The sequence below is a fragment of the Vanacampus margaritifer genome, chromosome 1 (assembly GCF_051991255.1).
Source record: "Vanacampus margaritifer isolate UIUO_Vmar chromosome 1, RoL_Vmar_1.0, whole genome shotgun sequence".
In the NCBI taxonomy this organism is placed as follows: domain Eukaryota; kingdom Metazoa; phylum Chordata; class Actinopteri; order Syngnathiformes; family Syngnathidae; genus Vanacampus; species Vanacampus margaritifer.
In genome coordinates this window covers 20,315,877-20,336,339 of record NC_135432.1, presented here as the reverse complement: position 1 = coordinate 20,336,339, position 20,463 = coordinate 20,315,877, and the positions used below count along the sequence as shown (strand labels likewise).

At 41.0% G+C, this 20,463-nt stretch overlaps 1 protein-coding gene across 4 annotated transcripts; it reads left to right on the top strand.

Moving 5' to 3' along the window:
• The first annotated feature begins 575 nt into the window (after positions 1-575).
• Positions 576-20,423, top strand: usp11 (ubiquitin specific peptidase 11). Of its 4 annotated transcripts, XM_077581393.1 has the most exons (23): positions 576-716; positions 829-1,107; positions 5,715-5,821; positions 6,299-6,429; positions 6,580-6,697; positions 7,162-7,307; positions 8,751-8,812; positions 9,030-9,129; positions 9,221-9,394; positions 9,473-9,631; positions 11,272-11,496; positions 11,987-12,070; positions 14,205-14,299; positions 14,377-14,559; positions 14,632-14,726; positions 15,019-15,522; positions 15,634-15,707; positions 17,605-17,717; positions 17,787-17,936; positions 18,157-18,272; positions 18,368-18,456; positions 19,250-19,474; positions 19,906-20,423. In XM_077581393.1, exons 2-22 carry the CDS (start codon positions 995-997, stop codon positions 19,454-19,456), a joined length of 3,045 nt encoding a protein of 1,014 aa, XP_077437519.1. In that variant the 5' UTR covers positions 576-716; positions 829-994; the 3' UTR covers positions 19,457-19,474; positions 19,906-20,423. The 4 variants fall into 4 exon arrangements, with proteins under 4 accessions (XP_077437519.1, XP_077437528.1, XP_077437505.1 ...); XM_077581402.1 differs by having other exon boundaries at positions 15,637-15,707; positions 19,250-20,423; XM_077581379.1 differs by having other exon boundaries at positions 19,250-20,423.
• The last annotated feature ends 40 nt before the right edge of the window (positions 20,424-20,463 follow it).

The window sequence follows — 20,463 nt, the reverse complement described above, 5'->3', positions numbered from 1 at the left end:
CATCTTGGACTGAAATGGAAGCTTATGAATTTGGGAAGTTTTCTATATTCATGCTAGGCATAGATATGTACCATAAAGTACTGAAAATGCTGTTTTCAAAAAAATAGGGGTTTTGCCCCCTGGGTAAATTGTGTGTCTGGATTATCTAGTCCGTTGTCTATTTGTGAAAACATGCTTTATTCTCGAATTTTATTTGCACATCACAGCAAAATAGTTGAGTTATAATAAATAATATCTATATTTGATGGAATCAAGCATCAGTACAGTACTCTTTATCGGCTAGTACTCAAATAAACTTGTACTCGGTGTGAAAAAGTGGCATCAGTGCAGGATACCAACGACATCCTGTAAACTCCCCTTAATGCATGTCTCCAATAAATTTCAACTCTTCAAATACCCCACCTTCTAGACTCTAGAGTATTGACGCTGTTAAATTGCTTATCTTTCTACCTTGTTACCCTATTTCATTTTTCATCTATCTGTCGTTCCAAGCCAGATAAAACGTTGCAAATCTCGCGATAGTCAAGCATCGTACACGTGTCCTGCCGCTAATCTCGCGATACATTAATCAAAACATAAGACGTCACCAAGCTGAACGAACTCGTTGATGTGACGCAGCCAAACAAGAGACTTTAATACATGTCAACTACTTTACGTGAACGTGTCAAACGTGACGCCGCCACTAAAGATAATTCAACACTTGAATGATCATCAAGGTTCGCACATCACACGACATACACACATTACATTCGCGTTTGTGTCTTGCGAACGTGTAGCTCACCCAGACTATTTAGAAAAGTGAAACAAGTGATTTGTGTGTTTGGAAAGGTCGGAGCGGCGAACCCGGAAGTCGTCATCCTCCCCCTGGAAGCCACTTCCTACTTCCGCAAACAAGTCCGCACAGCCCCCCAGTCGATGGCTTGAGCAAGGCGGCGTTTCCAAGTGTCCACTTTTGCCTTCATCTCTCGTCATTAATGTCTCACTGACCGTTGTCATGGCGGCCAACAGCCGCTGCTCCGCGGCCGAGCCTCCTCCGGGCCTGGAGACGCAGCGGCAGGAGGTCGAGTGTCTGCTCCGGGACTGCGAGCTTCGCGCCGGGGACAGTTGGTAAGAATCATACGCGCAGGCTAACCAGTTGCCGTGAACGCCTCAGAACGGCTGCCTTTTATCGCCACTGGCACCGAGGCCGCTTTTAAGGGGCTCGTGGGAGCCTTTTTTGTATATGTGTGTGTGTTTTTTTAAGGGGGCGGCCATTGAAAGCTACGGCTTAGTTAGGCTCGCTTCTGACTGACCGTTAGCGCAGGTTGCTAATGTTAGCATGTGTGGAGCGCCCCCACCCCTTCCTGGTCAGGTTCACTTGCAAAATAAATGTCTTGGTCCTGCTCGACCGTCTTTGTATCACATTTTATATTATAGATTAGTAAAGTTTTAGGATGAATTGCAGCTGTCAGCGCCAAATATTGTAGACAACTTTCAAATATAACACAATGAACCCGAACCGACAAGAGGAATCACCTATTTGCATTTTTTCTTAGTGGAACGTAACCGCATCTGTTCGGCGAAAAACTCAAATTTGCGGCTATTAATGTAATTTGTGCATTTTCTGCCATTCCTTAAGATGACAATGATGCGGCATACAGTCGTACCTCGCCATATCGCGACTCACTTTTTGCTGTCTCATCTAACTGTGGGTATTTAAATATTAAAATCATACATATAAAATGTTATACTGCAGATTCGTCGCTATATTGTGGATCGTATCATATTTTGCAGTTATCATTTTTACACATTGACTTGTTACTGCAGATTAACATAGCAATAAGTGTGAGTAGTAAAGAGACAATGTTCAAAGTTTCAGAATTGGAGCCTCAAAGAGAAGATCAAGTGCAGTGTTATTGCAAAGTAGAACTCCCTTATACAACTGCACGTCTTAACAAGCCCACTTCAGCCGAGAGTCGGTGGAGCTAGCAAAACGCTGCACAAGACAAGAAATGGAAGTGACAAAGCCAAAGAAAGAGCAAGCTAGAAGGCATCAAAAGAAGGCATACACAAGATTTAGTCATTTGGCGCTTTATTTACATCTCATGGTAGATGAAATCATGAACAAATATGAGTCAGCGTTCACACAACTACTGTCAGGCTTCACCTTGAAAGAAAAATAAATGTCAGGAAAAGGCTACTAGAACAGCCAGACATTATTTGGGATTCATCAGTGGCACTTTAAATGGTGGAAGCTGTGTGTTGACTCCAATCTAACATGACTTAAAACAGGGTGTGCGAACATGTGCAACCACATTATCTTTTTTTTTTAATTACATATATCTTGAAAATATTTATATTTTTCTGAATTGAGCTATACTGGTTATAGGTCTTATTGTGTACAATTTTGAAGTTAGTTGGTCGGATTTTACACAAAATAAAACTGTCCTTTGAAAAGGGGTGTGTCAACATTTAGTAAACACTGGACATAATAGCATGCTTGCAAAGGCTGGTTTTAAACAATACAGTCCCTGACAAAAGTCTTGTCGCTTATCCATTTTGTAGAAACACCAACTTATAACCTGACTTTTAATTAACCCATTGGTTTTGGAAATGGCTCATATAAAAGCTAAAACCCTCCCAAATGATGTTTAATATACAAAAATAAATTTGCTTCACTGAAGAAATTTTGATCATTTAATGAACACAGAAAGGTCAGATTTTGGCAAGACAAAAGTTTTGTCGCCTACAAAAAGTCATGTGAAAATGGAACAAATAATTGACTTCAAATACAAAACAAAGTTACATAACATCAGAGAATGAAGTAGTGGTGCTGTGAGATCCATATCTAATATCTTGTATGACTTCCATGAGCTTGAAGGACTGCATCCATGCGGTTCGGCAATGATTCATACAAGTAATCAGGAATAGCAAAGAAAGCAGTCTTACATGTCTCCCAGAGTTCATCAAGATTCTTTGGTTTGCTCTTCCATGCTTCCTCTTTCATTCTACCCCAGACGTGCTCAATGATGTTCATGTCTGGCCAGTCTTGGAGCACCCTGATCTTCTTCGCCTTGAGGAACTTTGATGGAGAGATGGAAGTATGCGATGGAGCGCCATCCTGCTGCAAAATTTGACCCCTTTTATGGTTGGGAATGTAAGAGGTAGCCAATACGTCTTGATATTTTAGGCTATTGATATTGCCTTCCACCCTGCAAATCTCTTGAAGGCCCCATACTGGATGTAACCCCAGACCATGACTTTTCCGCCACCAAACTTAACTGTTTTCTGGGCAGAAGGTGGATTTCTCTGATGAATCTTCGGTTGAATTACATCACAGCCACCGCAAATATTGCAGAAGACCTACTGGAGCCCGCATGCATCCGAGATACACCAGAAAACAGTTAAGTTCGGTGGCGGAAAAATCATGGTCTGGGGTTACATCCAGTATGGGGTTGTGCGAGGGATTTGCAGGGTGGAAGGCAATATCAATAGCCTCAAATATCAAGACGTATTGGCTACCTCTTACATTCCCAACCATAAAAGGGGTCAGATTTTGCAGCAGAATGGCGCTCCATCGCATACTTCCATCTCTACATCAAAGTTCCTCAAGGCGAAGAAGATCAAGGTGCTCCAAGACTGGCCAGACATGAACATCATTGAGCATGTCTGGGGTAGAATGGAAGAGCAAACCAAAGAATCTTGATGAACTCTGGGAGGCATGTAAGACTGCTTTCTTTGCTATTCCTGATTACTTGTATGAATCATTGCCGAACCGCATGGATGCAGACCTTCAAGCTCATGGAAGTCATACAAGATATTAGATATGGATCTCACAGCACCACTACTTCATTCTCTGATGTTATGTAACTTTTTTTTGTATTTGAAGTCAATTATTTGTTCCCTTTTCACATGACTTTTTGTAGGCGACAAAACTTTTGTCTTGCCAAAATCTGACCTTTCTGTGTTCATTAAATGATCAAAATTTCTTCAGTGAAGCAAATTTATTTTTGTATATTAAACATCATTTGGGAGGGTTTTAGCTTTTATATGAGCCATTTCCAGAACCAATGGGTTAATTAAAAGTCAGGTTATAAACTGGTGTTTCTACAAAATGGATAAGCGACAAGACTTTTGTCAGGGACTGTACAGTTTATTATTCTTAAACTTAAATAAAAGTGGGTTGTGACCTAGTCACAATAGTGAAATGCACGTCCTAGGGTAGCAACCTTTAAAAAACATAAAAACTGCTTTTCCCCCTTACCTTTGATTAAGGTATTGTGAACATTTAAAAAAATATTTATTTACAAAGTGTCACAGGAAGTGTGCTTTAATGGGTGTTTCTAAATTGTTTTGTTGGTGTGAACGAGCCAATTTATAATACATCGTGCTGATCTCCAGGTATCTTTAATTCATTAAGATTTGATTTATTGGTGTGCTGCTGTATCTTAACCATTTTGAATATAATATAAACTTTACATAGATACTGCATACAAAATAAAATACAGGGGTCAACTTGTCAAGTAATAAAAGTGCGGTTTTGCAAAGGTTTAGCATCTCATGGAAACCCCCCCTCCCCTTTACAACTCTAGGTGAGTTCTGAGTAATTGTATGGTTAATTATAGCAAGCATACTTGAGTACTAGCTAAAGTTTTTAGACAGATTGTCATCTTGTCTGGAATTCTCATCTTGTCCTCTATTTCAGTTGCTGTTTCTATTGAGAATTGATCAAATGCTAACAGTTGCTATGCTAACAGATAGCAACCTCACTAGTGAAGCTGCCTGGACGACTGACACAAATTTTACATTTTACTAACATACAACAAGGTGACAAGTTGAGTAGAGAAAGTGCTGAAGGAGATTGATAATGATTTAAAAATGTCCTCTGTTGTCAGGTCCAGAGAAGGTGTTATTGGCAGCTGATGGTTTTACATTTTGCCCTGTATTCAGGATGATTTCTTTTGAGGATTGATAACATGCCAACTGCTGTTATGCTATAAATATTATACAGCAAGATGGCAACCTGAATAATGAAAGCGAAGAGCAATAATTTGATTCCATGTAGACACTCTCTTCATAAATCATCAATAAATATGTGACTTAAATGGCTCCATTTCCTGATATAGTGGGTGTCTGTTGTACACTTAATAAAAAAAAATATTGTATGTAATACATTTGAATATGACTAGGGCCTAACCGATATCTGGCTGAGTAAAATTCTGATAACTGGTTATTAATTAAAGAACATAAAATAACATGTTCTTTCATCCCCTAAAGGGGAAGTCACGTCCAAAACATTTTTTTTGCAATATGTTCTATGCTCCCCCACTAGTCTGAAAACGGTGTTCTGCTTATTATAAGCAGAGAAGTCCAGCCGATTTTATCCATCTCATGCGGCTCACTGGTTTTTACCGTACCGTGTATAGTTTTGTGGGGGTGCATAGGACATATTATTGTAAGGAAAATGTTGGACTTGAGATTTGACGCTTACAACGATATATATGAATTACAGGCTTGAACATTTGAGTGATACAATACTTTGTCATTTAGTATTTTTTTTACTACAAAAGGGAAAAATCTGCCTTTTTCCTTTGAGTGGTGGCGGGAGGTGAATGTCATAATCCACGTGTTTTATTTAATGTGTACAAAAATAAAACATCTGATTTTTAAAAGCTAATATTATCCGATCGGGCCGTGAAGTGATGTCACATTAATTCGCTTTGTGTGTGTGTCAGGTTCATGGTGGCGCATCGCTGGTACGAACAGTGGAAGGAGTTTGTGGAAAGCGGAGACCAGAACTCATCGTTTCCCGGTCAGATCGACAATATCGAGCTGTTTGAGGGTCAGTGAAGTTGTGAACGCACCTCGTCGACAGCTTGTCTTTCATCCAATGCGGGCAACAAGAAGAGGAAAAACATTTATTTGTTTGAGATCCAATGACCTGGTTCATCGGATATTATTTTTGCACTATTTTGACTTTATTCACTTACAATTAGTTATTGTTGTACAATTATACAATACTTTTTCTTGATATTTTCTTTCTACTATTATCAATGTTCTAGTTTTTCTTATACTATTACAACTTTATTTGTATAAACTAAAAACGTATGACTTTCTTTCCCCCAATATTGTAGCCCCATCCTCTTACTGACTTTGCATAAAGTAACAATATTTTCCCCAAATGTTACGAGTCTTGTAAAATAGTAACGTTATACTATTGCACATTTGTTCACGTACTATTTATGACTTTATGCTCATTATGCCAACTAGTTAACTTTCCATCACATCCAAGTGTATTAACCAGATTTCTTTGCCACAGATGTGGACTCGTACCACCTTAAAGAGCGTTTGGTGGAGAACGAGGACTTTGTGTTGTTGCCGGCTGAGGTGTGGCACAAGCTTCTGTCCTGGTACGGGATCATGGACCAGCAGCCGCCACTGGAACGCAAGGTGACTCCTATTCTTCATTTCCATATTAAATTTTTAATTTTTTTATTAATGTAACGTGGGAATGGGCATAAAAAAATGTTGTGTCACAAAAATGTGTTTTTCAGATTTTAGTCATGAAGTATTGCGTTTTTTTTCTCGTGTGTGCCTCAGGTGGTGGACCTGCCCAGCACGCTCAAGGTGGAAGTTTACCCAGTGGAGATCTTCCTCTGTCTCCATGGCAACATGGAGAACGTCACCACGGCGCAGTTTAGCCGCACCGACAGCATATGTGAGTTGCATTGTGGTCAAAGTGGGCACTCCTGCGTTCGAAGCGACATCAGCTTACTATAATGGAAGTAGAGCTAGTAGAATACAGGGGTGGGTGAACTTCAGTGCTGGAGGACCACATTTGGTTTTTAAAACTGACAGATGGGGTCAGCCCGTTCCTAATGAGGTTTAAAGTAATATTGAGATAAAACAATTAAGTTACGGTTAGTTTATGTAATCGCTAACCTTGCAAAGAAATTAATCATTTTTTATTTTAATTAGCTAATTATTTTAATAAAACAAAAGTTTTAAATATGAAGTAAGAGATTTTCCATCACCATTATCATTTGCCCTATTTAAAATGAACAACTTAAGCACAAAACTTTGCACATTCGCGCTTAATTTGCTGATGTGATTTAATGCCTGACGTCGCACGCGGTAAATGTTGGACCACTTTGAAAAGTGTGTGCGCGCTCACATGTGCAGACTCTATCCAGTCGGCCATGTGTCGGACCTTCTCGCTACCGCCGACGTGCGAGTGCCGCCTGTGGATGAAAAGTTCCGACAGCAACTGTGAGCGTCTCCGGAACGTCAACATGAGCGTGCTGGACGTCTGCCTGAGCTCAGGGATGGTGAGTAGCACGCACACGCACGCGCACACCTGCACACACACACACATGCACGCGGAGACACTCTCTGATACGCTGAGCCAATTGTCTTGTATTCTTTTAATACTGCATTAATAATAACTAGTAGTGCTACAATATAATGAGAACACCTGAAACGGCATCTTTCATGTTCCATTCTCTTTCATTAATATGGCTTCATGTCAAATGTCCTTTTCTCGTAATACTACAATTTGTACTCGCTAGCTACAAAAACGTGTTTCGATGGATGAATGGACTTTATTCTTTTGGCATCACAACTTTTTCTAGTCAAATAATTTAATTAATGTAAAATTATTTTTTCTTATAATATATTTATTGTTGGACTAAGTTTGTCATAAATCTTTAGTGATGTAAAGTGACATTCTCATACATTTTCGCGTACATTTTTATCTTATTCTATTAATGTACTTGTAATGTAATTTGATTGTCATAAAATAACATATAAAATCCTTTATTTCTTATGACTTTCCATCATTAATTAATTGTGTTCTGCTTACCCAGGCTATTCTGACTTAATTAAATAAATAACTTTGTTCACATAAAAGGAATTTATCTTAATTTATGACATTGTTCTCATCATGAAATTAATTTATTACCACTACGACTTAATCCTGTTTCACAATTTAGTAAAATAGCATCTTTCATACATAACCATGCAACTCAAAAGTGCTGTGTAAATAAAACATCCGTAGTACAATATTTAAAAAAAACTAACAAATAAAACCTTCTCCCCAACTTCCCCATGACCACACTCACAACCCGACAACTATGTGACAAAAAAACAAAACAAAAAACATAGAGGGGCACAGAATAACCATGTGAGGAAAAGCACTCAAGGGGAGCTCATCCACACTGAAAAAGACGACAGCTACACTAAAAGGGATGACAGCCCACCAAGCCACCCCCCCAGTCAACCAGTCCCCCGGGCCTAAGCCTTCAGGATGACCACCCTCCCGCCCCATGACAAAGCCAGCCATTCCCCCCTCCCTTGAGGAAACACTGGACCAAAAAGCTTAAAGACAACAGAATAAACACAGCCAAAAACTAAAAGACAATAAAATAAAAGGCTAAAAGTGAAGCTAAAGGACGATATGGTAAAGGGAGCTAAAAAGTGAAAAGACGGTAAGATTAACAAATTAAGAGTAAAAGAGATCAGATAAAAGCCAAAAGAAAAAGGTGTGTCTTGAGCCTCTTAAAAATATTAGCAGTCTCTGTGGACCTGATGTCCTCTGGCATGCTAGTCCATAGTTGAGAACCAAAATTCAATGTATTCATGTAAAATTACTTTTTCTTGAGACATTTCAACTTTGTTTTGTAAATGTTTTTTTTCCCTTTGATAGGATGTTTTTTTCTTGTAAATCACAACAGTTATGTTCAACTGTGCTCTTGTGTGCATTTGTGTTTCAGACGGTGATCATGGAGACGAGGAATGCTGACGGTACTTGGCCAAGCACAAGACCTTTAATTCTGTAAGCAACTTTGTTTTGCTTTTGTTTTCTCTCTCTTGTTTTTTTTTTAATGCCTCGCCCAAAGTCACGCAAAGTCTGAAGTACGGTATTTTGACTGAAGCATGCCATAGACTGGTTATTAAGACACCTAGGAATTGTTTTAAATGGTGGGAAAAAGTAAACATATTTTAGTATAAGAATTTATACGTCTTCATGGAGCCTGCTAATTGTTTTCCAGGAGGAACTCTGTGGATGAGCAAGACACGTATCGCGGTCAGCCTGGCGTCTGCGGTCTCACAAACCTCGGCAACACCTGCTTCATGAACTCCGCTTTACAGGTCTCATACACGCACGCTACACACATACAAACACACACGCGTGCCTCCACACACTCACACTGTTGCTGACATGCTTTCGCCCGCCCTGCAGTGTCTGAGCAACACCCCCCCTCTGACCGAGTACTTCCTGCAAAGTACCTACCTGGAAGAGCTCAACTTCTCCAACCCGCTGGGCATGAAGGGCGAGATCGCCGAGGCGTACGCGGACGTTATCAAGCAGATGTGGTCGGGTCACCACTATTCGGTGGTGCCGCGCGTCTTCAAGGTGCCGCCGGGCAACCAATCAGTGGCGAGCACCGGCGCAACACGAAGCTTGACGCCTGTCGTTTTTGTGTGCGCGCAGACGAAGGTGGGCCACTTTGCGTCTCAGTTCCTGGGCTACCAGCAGCATGACAGTCAGGAGTTGCTCTCCTTCCTGCTGGACGGGTTGCATGAGGACCTGAACCGGGTCAAAAATAAAGAATATATCGAGCTGCGAGACGCCGAAGGACGTCCGGACCAGGTCATGCTTATTCTGTATAATGTCTTTTTTTTTTCTCCAGGTGCAAAAAAGTTTGTTTTTAGGAAAAAGTCATGTTATCATGAGGTAGTAAAAAAAAGTCTTGGATTAAAAAATAAAAATAAAAAAAAAGCCTTTTTACAGAAATGTGGAACTGTCAATGTGCGGTAAATATTTTTGGCTGGTGAATGCGTTTGAAAGTTATAAAAGTTTGAACATACTTGTAGGTTTAATACTAAACATCTAGCATTTTCCCATAATGCCACAGGGTATTGACATGTATACTTAATTTTCAAACGTGCTAGTATAATGTAGGCCAAAGAAAAGTTGTTTTTTTTTTTTTTTTATGTACGCAAGTAGACTTGAGCTCATGCAGCTCATTTAGCTGACTGGGGCGCTGCCATCTTTTTGCTTTGTTTGAAATAATACCCTGTGGTTTCTAGCATTTAGCCTACAAGTATGTTTGATTGTATTTGCAAATAAGTTCAAACGTTCTTGCAAATATGTTTAACGTACCAGTATTTGCCTGTCAAAAATGTTTACTCAGCAGTTCCTCGCTTACATATTTTATTCTCAACTCATTCACTGCCATTGACGGCTATAGATGTCAAAAAATCACTTTAAGTTTAAGTTTAACATTTTTTTCCCACTTTTGTTAACAAGAGTATGAAAACCTAGAAAAAAGTTTTATTGTACATTTAGAACAGATATAAAGTTTGTGATTAATGGTGAGTTAACTAGTGAAATCATGCTTTCATACTTTTGTTAACAAAAGTGGAAAAAAAATGTTAAGCTAATCAAAATAGTTCAAATGAATTTTGACGTCTATAACCGTCAATGGCAGTGAATGAGTTCAAAAAAAAAAGATTGAAAGTGTTAAAAATATATATTTTTAAAGAAACACGTAAAAATAAAATTGAGCCTCAAAACACTTGCCAACACACGTTGGACTGGTCACCAGCCTCACGTTCACACTCACGTAGTGATAGTGGTCATTTCGCATCTGTGAGGTTGTGGGTTTGATCCTCACCCCTGGTGACCATGTTGAAGTGTCGTTGAGCAAGACACTCGACCCCGATTTGCTCCCAGTGGACCTGGCAGCGCCCTCCATGGCATCAGCCGACCACTGGAGTATGAGCGTGTGTGAGTGAATGTGAGGCTTGAATTGTAAAGTGCTTTGGACACCATATGGTGTAGATAAAAGCACTGTATAAAAAGCAGTCCATTTACATTCACACTTATGGCAATTCAGATTGTTTTTGGATGTGAGAGGAAAAACCCACACCAACATGGGAATAAGATGTAAACACATACAAAGACTGCAGTTGAGAATCTAACCTAGAACGTGCTAACCACGCTTTCTCTATGCTGACTAAACTTCTATACATTAGATACAAAATAAAAGACAAAGACACACAAACGTAGTCCTTTACTGTACATAAATGCTTTGTGTGTTTGATCATTAAGGCCATACCATGTACACAGCCCCTCTGGCCACTCTACACATTTTCAACTAAATTCAGGTCTCGGCTCTGGCTGGCCCATTCAAAAACATTATTTTTCTTAAAGTTGATTTAAGCTGCTTCCACTGTCCATTTTTGATCCATCTTAATGTGTGTGTATGCTCCTGTTGGCTCAAGCAGGAAGTGGCCGAGGAGGCATGGCGGAACCACAGACGGCGCAACAACTCCGTAATAGTCGACACCTTCCACGGCCTCTTCAAGTCCACGCTCATTTGCCCCCAGTGCCACAAGGTGTCCGTCACTTTCGACCCGTTCTGTTACCTGAGCATTCCACTTCCTGTCAGCAAGGAGCGGGTCATGGAGGTCTTCTTCATCTCGCTCGAACCGTTCGCCAAACCCATGCAGGTTAGTTTTTGCCAAATATTTTTTGAAAATTTGTCAGTTTAACTTCCCATTGGCCATTTCCAGGTGCCCTTCAAATACCCCAAAAAAGTTATACCAAAAATGAAGCACAATTAATAGACGGATTACTCTAAATTGTTATTTTTGTTTGTGGGGAGGGGCTGAGCATAGAAACGTCTGATGGACATTTTCAGAGCTGTGGCCACTATTTGAAGACAGTTTCAAGATTAAATAAAAACTACACAACCATCCAATGTCCACAAAACGCAATTTAGGGCTGGGGCATACACCAGTGAAGAAGCTTCTTGGTGGCAGTTGGCCCTAACTTTTATAATGCTGCCACCTAAAAGACTGGATTTTAAAGTTAACATTGTTTTTTTTTTTGTTTTAGTCAAATGACAGGCGGACATTCGCCAAGGTCATCTTGTTGTTCATGTTGTACGTCTGTATTGTGTTAATGCTTCCCACTGTGTGCGTGCGTGTGTGCGCGCAGCATCGAGTCGTGGTTCCCAAGGCGGGAAAAGTAGCGGACCTCTGCTCGGCTCTGTCAGAGATGACCAGCGTTCCCGAAACTCAAGTGAGTGTAAACGCATTTTAGTAATCTTTTCTATTATAATAAAACAAGACAGGTTGAACACATTTTGTGTTCATCACAAGCCTCGAGTGCCAGCAATTTTATGTGTTCTATGATTATTTTATTATAACAAATATACCACATGAAAGAATGGACGCTCTTCTGTCACTAGACTTTTTTTTTTTATTCTACCCTTTTCCGTTCTCAAGTAACCAGTAGTAGAACTTAGGTATGTTTTAAGGAATTACCATATCTGTAGAAAAATGGGTTTTTGTGTAAACAAACATAATAGAATTTTTTTTTTCTTTGTGAAATCTTGAACATCTGAACAGTGGTTTCCCTCTATTAAGCACTGGAGTGACACCACCTCACCAGGATGGCTCGTCACCCCCGTTATTGGCTGGTCACGTGATGACCTTGCCATCCTTGACTCATTTCCCAGATCGTTGTTGTACTTTTTTGCATTTATGGCACACACTCAGCGATCGTAATCCATTCCTATGGTACCTTCCTTGTTCCAATGTATGCTTCAGATTGTCCAAAGAAGCCTGTTGACTTATAATAGTCCCCATTTGAAACAGTTGGCTGACAGGGCGTATTTTCAATCTAAAATGTCTTCCGTCTGCGGCTCATTACCACTCCTCAAACTGCTTGCAATTTAAAGAGCCAGGGCATCAAAACCCATATCAACCCATCCCAATGAAAAAACAGCATAACTCGGCTCTGATTCTAATAGATGTCCGGACGTTGACGTCACGCGTCCCAAAATGGCCGTTAGCACAACCATATTGGCAGCATAGAAAACATGTCTGCCACTTTGAGTAAATAGCAAACACCATACGAGAACTCAGTATTGTTTATTCAGTAATCTTACCGATTCGACATGTCATCATCATTGCTCTCTTTTTCTTTTTTTTGTATGTGCGTGCGTGTGAGTGTGTACTCATTAATTCACCTGAAACCTATTAAAAAATCCCATACCGTTCACCTAAACCGAATACTTCAGAATCCAGCTAGAGTCGTGAGGTTGTCAGGAGACCCGAGGAAGGATCAAAGAAAAGAAAGGATAGTGAAATCTAGCACCGACCAGACATCACCACTGGGTTACCAACTAGAATCTGTCACCAACTCCAGAAACATCTTAATTCCAACAAATTAGGGAGACCTCAAGAGACCAAAGGAAAGACTGAGGAAAGGAAAGAAGCATAGATGAAGCAAAGTGAGATCCACAGACATCAGCCTCCACCGATTGGAAGAAGCAGATTGTGTTTGCAAACACCATACTTTAACAATCACTGACAGCTGTTGTGGACAAGATGCCACAACCATAACAGGCAAAAAAAGGATCGAGCATGCTCCAGACTACCAAAAGAGGAACCAATGCGTAGCCGATGTTGTACTTTGAACATGGTGACGCAAAATGTGGGGAAAATAATCTATTTTGTTCATTTGTGCTGCTACGGTTTAATAAATATTACACAGTTGAATTTAATAACTGACCAACACCATAAAGACTTTTTACGGCATAAATGACGGCGGCCGTGGCCCCGTAAGCAGCTGCTAAGTTGCTAACGTACCTTAGGTACAACACTTGCGTGAAACTGCCAACTTCGATGGCATTTTGACAAAACATAAAGGGGAAATAAATCCGGATTGTACAAACTTGTAAAGGCTTTGTATGATCAGATTTGAAAGCACGCACCGGCAAGAGAGGAGCTAATGCCACGAAGCAGTGTCGCCGAATTGAACAAAAGCACTCCTGACACTTCATCGCCAATCCAACATGTCCACATCGTGCATGCATATCATGTCCTTTTCATCAAAGTGACTGCCAATGCTCTTAGGCGTAAAGTTGACGGATAAACGCTAGTATTAGCTCTCCTCGCCATCGTAGTCCATTAACGCTGCGCCGCTACGTTGAGGGGGGCGTGTTCAGACAAATAGTCACTTGACGTCCGGATCTCTATGGACTTCTTAACTCATTTTTTGGCAATTGAATTAATATTCTTCACCCTGAGAAAAAGCCAAATAGAAAAGGCAGACATTTTGTTTTGTGACAAGTCCTATTCATTCTGTATTGAGTATGTCACTGAAAACGAGACGCCAGGTCTGAACTATGGCGTGTGTTGTGTTTCAGATGGTGGTTGCTGACGTGTTCAAACATCGCTTTTATAAAATCTACACACCAGACGAATCTCTGAGCTGTATCCTGGACCGAGATGACATCTTTGTGTACGAAGACCTCTTTGTCCACTTCCTGTGTGTGCCTTTTCTGCCCTCGTAGACAAATTGTTTTTGTGTGCGCGTAGGTACGAGTGCAGTGTACAAAGCGAGCAGCATGTGCTGCTGGCGCTATACCTGAGGGAGCGTTCCCACTACAGAGACTACGGCTCTGTCAGCACCACGCTCTTTGGACACCCGCTGCTGCTCAGCGTGCCGCGCAGCAGCTGCAGCCAGGAGGCGCTCTACCAGATTTTCCTGCAGAGATTGGCGTGAGTAGCGCTCGACACATCCGCTTCATTGACCAGCTTGGGTGTCATTTTTGCTGTGTTGTTTGCACGCAGACGCTACGTGCGAGTGCCCAACTCCTCCGAGGAACTGGAGGAAGACGACGACGAAGAGGAGCTGTATAAAAGTCAGACCAACGGCATCAGTGACGGTAACAAACTAACCTCAGAACTGCTTTAATACTTTATAGAGCTGGCAAATCCAGGTCCAGAAGGTAAAAACCCTGCCACAGTTTGGCTTTAGCCCCTAGTGCTAGCTAGCTAGCTAGTTAGCTCCCTAGCAGGTAAACGAGCACCATAGGTGCCAGCTAGGGAGCTAGCTAACTAGCACCTGTGGCTAAAGCCAAACTGTCACAGGGTTTTTAATTTCTAGACCTGGATTTGGCACCTCTGGTATGTTATCTGTGACATAATTTCCTATCTGTGTCTTAATTGGCCGCTCAGATGAAGAGCAGGATGACGTGGAGCGAGTGGGATCCTCTCAGTCGGAGGCATGTTGCTCCGACGGGCCGTCGAACGGCCGCCACCAGGACCCCGCCGCTCCCGCTGAGGGCCACGTGCGGGTTTCCCCTCCGAAGGAGGGCAACGTCCACAACGCATGCGGCAGTGCCGCCAAGCCCCTCTGCAGCGGCGACGCCGGCCCGAGCGACGGACACATCCACGCCCGCGACGAGGAGAGCCGAGCCGAAGTGGACGAGGAGGAGAACGAGGAGACGCAGAATGAGGAGGAGGAGGAAGAGGAAGAAGAGGAGGAGGCGGCGGCGGCGGCGCAAAGTGACGCTGCCGTGGAAGAGGACGGTAAGCAGGAGGAGGCGTGTTCGCCCAGCCCGCCAGCTAATGAACAAGCGACGAGGTCGTGTCGCAGGAAGAAGAAACGTCTGTTTGACATCCAGGCGGTCAACTGCAACGGCCTTGAGCGGGAGACGGGACCCGACATGATCGTCAGCTGTGAGTGCACACATTCACACATGCTTGCAAAATAGATCTCTCTCACACAAAATGTCTTACTCACTTAGTCATGCAAATAACGTATGTTTGATGTGATATGTGTTGTGTAAGCAGCACAGCCATACGTGGCTCTGGACTGGGACGCCAAAACCAAGAAGAGCTTCTACAACGAAAACGAGGCAGAGGTCAGTTTGTGATCATTGAAGTTATTATTGGGTAAAATTAACAATCTGAAATAATTGAATTACTGTTGTTCAGAAGTTCATGTTTAATGTCAATTTTTGGACCAAAATTCCTAAAAGGAAGTATCACATTGTATTATCTGTTATATCGTTGAATTAACGGAGTGAAGTTTTTTATTTATTTTTAATAAACATTGGAACTTGGAGTATTTGGGGGGTTAGTTAATTTTAGGCCTATATTTCCATGCCCTTTGTCAATGTGACCCGCTGATTAATGTTTTTTGAACTGTCAACATCAGAACTAGAGCAGGGTTGCCAATGTCCGGTCCTCAAGAGCCCATATCCAGCCTGTTTTTGATGTCTCCCTCCTCTAACACACCTGAATCAAATAATCAGATTGGGATCAGGCATCTGTATAGCTTGCTGATGAGCTGATCATTTGATTCAAGTGTGTTCCTTTAACGGCACACATTTTTTTAAAATGCATGATTAATGAGCACCCCTTACATGGAAATCCCGTACTAGGTGAATTCCAGTCGCAGCGCAGCAGACACTCCCACGGCAAGATTTAGCAGTAATACATTTTATAATAATGCATATATTATATATACAAATTACATCATGTCAAAGTTTACAGTAATTTCTGGACTACAAGCCGCCACTTTTTTCACTTCCCTGCGGCTAATACAAAGGTGCGGCTTATCCATCAGATCACAATGGGGGGCGCGCTATAAAGGAAGCGTAAGAGCGTCAGGCAAAGCAAAACAAACCAAGTGAGCCCAAATACAGTAGGAGAGAGAGAACGAGAGCGAGACAATTGCGCCCTCATTATGGAAAAGAAAGTAGCGGGAACCCGGTGCGGTAACATTAAAACACCTGCGGCTTATAGTCGGGTGCGGCTTATATGTGTAACAAACCCGAGTATTCCCAAAATTTAGCTAGTGCGACTCATAGTCAGGTGCGCCTTATAGTTCAGAAGTTAGCTCTTAATATGAAAAAAAAACATGCACTGAGCTGTCATCGTCTTACAAATGCAAATATGCCATCTAGTGGCAGAACAATGAGCAACACATCAATATCACACTCATTTCTTACAGTACATCTTTTTAATTTTAACTATGAAATTACTGTATCAATGATTAAAAGAGTATTTTTATGAGTTTAACATTTTTTCCACTTTTATGTTAACAAAAGTCTGAAAACTTTGAAAAATATTTTATTGTAAATTTAGAACAGATATACATAATTTGCGATTAATTGTGATGTAACTATTAAAGTCATGCGATTAATTACGATTAAAATGTTTAATCGTCTGATTATAAAAATGCATGTTGCAAATATTGTAGCATGCAAATATTTTAGTATTAAAAAAGCAGTCCGTCATTTTGACCAGCCACATAAAATAAATTTATTTCAAACATAGATATATAAGTAAATAATAAAAGAGGTTGTTAATTCACTCTTCACTAGCATCAAAATGCATCATTTTATATAAGTTTTTTTTTTTTTTAAAGACACTGATCAAGAAAAATACCCATCCTTCATTTGAAGCAGAGGTTCTCAGAATTGATCCATGGAGCCCTTCACGCGTACCCCTAAATGCCATCGCAAAAGGGAAAAAATGTTAATATATTTTTGGGAGAAAAAGCCTTGAAGTGATAACGCATTCGAATTTTGTTTAGAAAAAAAATGGTGGTGCTAAAAGTTGTAATGGTTTGTTTATGTAAAGACTCAAAACTTTTCCTTCACCAAGACATTTTGTCAGGTCTCCAAGTTAGTGCAATTATTATATGATAGTCAATTTAAGGCACTGAGTGCAAGCTCAAACGACTGCTTGCCCCCCTCTCTCTGTTCTCCCTTCTGATTGGCTGGCCTGCCGTTTCCTCTGTCTGTGCTGCAGAAATACGTGAAGCACAGCAGCATGGACGTTCCTCTGCAGCAGACCACCATGCAGCTGCAAGAGTGCATCCAGCTCTTCACCACTGTAGAAACACTGGAGGAGGAGAACCCATGGTAGGCACACGCACTCACACAAACACACACACACACACCTACCTACCTACTCCAACGTGTGTGTCATAGGTACTGTCCCGTGTGTAAGAAGCACCAGCTGGCCACCAAGAAGCTGGATCTGTGGTCTCTGCCAGAGGTCCTCATCATCCACCTCAAGAGGTTCTCTTACACTAAGTTCACCAGGGAGAAACTGGACACCATTGTGGACTTTCCGCTCAGGTACAATGCTAGGAGCTAATGCTAACGCTCTATTTGTGTGGAAAATACCAGACGACACACAGCCTACAAATCACAGGAGCTAACGCTGGCCTTTTATAGCCATCCGTCCATTCCAAGTAAAATGTCAAAAGAAACAGAAAGATAAGAACACAAACACAAATGCAGTCAAAATGTCTCCCCAAACAAAAGTTTAGGAATGTAAACAACTTGTGTGTTGCAGGAATCTGGACTTCTCCGGTTGTCTCCTGAGGAAGAAGCTGTCCAATGGGGAGCCTCCCAGCCGCTATGACCTCATTGCCGTGTCCAACCACTACGGAGGACTCCGAGACGGACACTGTACGACGTTTTTGTTTTTTTCTCTCCCGCCACTTACAACTCTTTTTAAAGCTAAAAGTGTTTCAGTCGATTTGTTTGTATTTGTACGTGTGCAGACACCAGCTATGCACGTAACAAGGACAACGGTCAGTGGTACTACTTTGACGACAGCAAAGTGACGTACGCCACAGAGGAGCAGATCATGGTAAGCAATCCTGAATATGATGACCTTGGTTTGAAATAAATTCGTAGTATTAGGAAGGGTAAAATGTTATATTTTTTTTAAATAGTGACATTTTTGCGAAAATGTTAGATTTAAGTCGCAATATGAATTAGTTTTATTATATTTGAGATAAAAATGTAATATTTTTAAGAATAAAATAATAAAATTACACACACAAATTAGGAAAATTAAAAGTTTTAATCCCTACAGTCGTTTCCTCTTGTCACCATACAGCATATTGACACTAGTGCTGAATAACTGCTTACAAGTTTGAAGATATCAGTGATACTAATTAGAGGACACACCTTGATGAACCTGTCTCTACTGTCAGATTATTTTCCATCTTTTCGAAGGACACCTTTGTGTCCAGGCCTGTTTCATGGGTTTATTGTTTAAAATAATTTAATTAGTCCAGAAGCAAGTATTAGATTTGCATTGCTTAATTTTCAATTTTCTTTATTACTTTTCTTTCTATTAACAGTACCAACAATTCTATCCATGTATATATTTTCTATACTCAAGTCAAAAAGTTGTAATATTACGAGAACAGTAATTTTTGTTGAATAAATTCATAAAATTAGAGGACTAAAATATGAGAAACCACTGAAAATTAGGGATAGAATTGCAAATGTATATCGACTTCAAATATCGATTATCTGCCTCCCTGACTACCGATAATCGGTATCTGCCCTGAGAAAAAGCATATACTGAAAATTATGGCTTGTACACAACTTAAAAAAGGTAGTTGTCAATCATGGTTTGTGATGTGTGTCAGACCAATGCCGCCTACGTGCTCTTCTACCATCGCCAAGACAAAATGAGGAAACCGAGTGTGCCCGCACCTTCGCCAAGCTCGGCCACCAGCACGCCGTCCGCCACAAGCTCGTCGGCCTCATGCACGCAGCCCTCGGAGGCGGAGGTCGCAGCGGACACGCCGCCGTGCGCCTCCTCCTTTGCCGAGCTCACCATGGAGACGGACTGAACGACACAGTTGGGTTTAGTGGGTACATTCTCCTTTATTATTTTTTTAATTTACAGCGACAGTTGCACACCTCGCAACGTGTTATTGAACAATTTGATCGGACTTTATTGGTCAAAAACGGCCATGATCTATTTGTTCAGAGGGTAATTTTATTGGATGGTGTAAATCTATGAATTCAGACACTAATTTGATAAATGAAGAAAATCTATGAAATCAACAGACACTAATGATTGAATGAATGAATTAAAAGAACTTGATAGAACCAAGAAAAATCTATGAATTCAGCGAGTTATCTGATTTGATGATAAAAATTTGTTTCCAAACAATCCAGTTTGATTACTCAATTTGTAAATTTTCTTCAGCCATTCCGTTTCTGAATTCATCTTTTTTTTTTCTTTTTGTCCAATCAGATTAATATCTGAATTTATAGAGTTTTTTTTCCCACCCAGACTGTAATTTGATTGGACAAGCTGGGTGTACCCAGCCTCCTTGAAGACAGCTGGGATAGGCTCCAGCATGCCCACGACCCTCGTGAGGGTAAGAGTTTCAGATGATGGATGGATGGGGGAAAAAAAGACTTCAGAGACTAATCTGACTGGATGAAGGAATTGTTTGATTTCAAAGTCTTTATAAATTTGACACTCGACTCGCTTCGAGGGCGATGCCGTCAATCATGATTGATTTGTATCTCTCAATTTTCCTTTGCCGCATTCCTACTTGTTGATTTGGGCTTTTTTGTGTATATTTTGCTTGTGCTATTTATTGGGCGCCACGTGACCTAGTGGGCCCGTGGAGACGCTTCTTTATCCCCCTTCCAAATGTTTGGACAGCCATCAAGTGATGCTGTACAGTATTTTTCTAACAGAGCTTCTTTTTATGGAAACTGGTGGGGCTTTCTCTGGTCTTCCTGTTTGTCAAATATGCGAAGATTTTATAAGACTTTTGAAATAAAAGGACACTTACGTCACCACCGCCACCTTGTCTACTTTCAAGGACCAAAGAGTCGT

Excerpts from the sequence above, each read along its gene's own strand:
- usp11 (XM_077581393.1), top strand. The coding sequence starts at position 995 with ATGGCGGCCAACAGCCGCTGCTCCGCGGCCGAGCCTCCTCCGGGCCTG. Across the intron at positions 7,308-8,750 it reads TCTGCCTGAGCTCAGGGATG|ACGGTGATCATGGAGACGAG; the intron begins GTGAGTAGCACG and ends TTTGTGTTTCAG. Across the intron at positions 18,457-19,249 it reads CCACAGAGGAGCAGATCATG|ACCAATGCCGCCTACGTGCT; the intron begins GTAAGCAATCCT and ends GATGTGTGTCAG.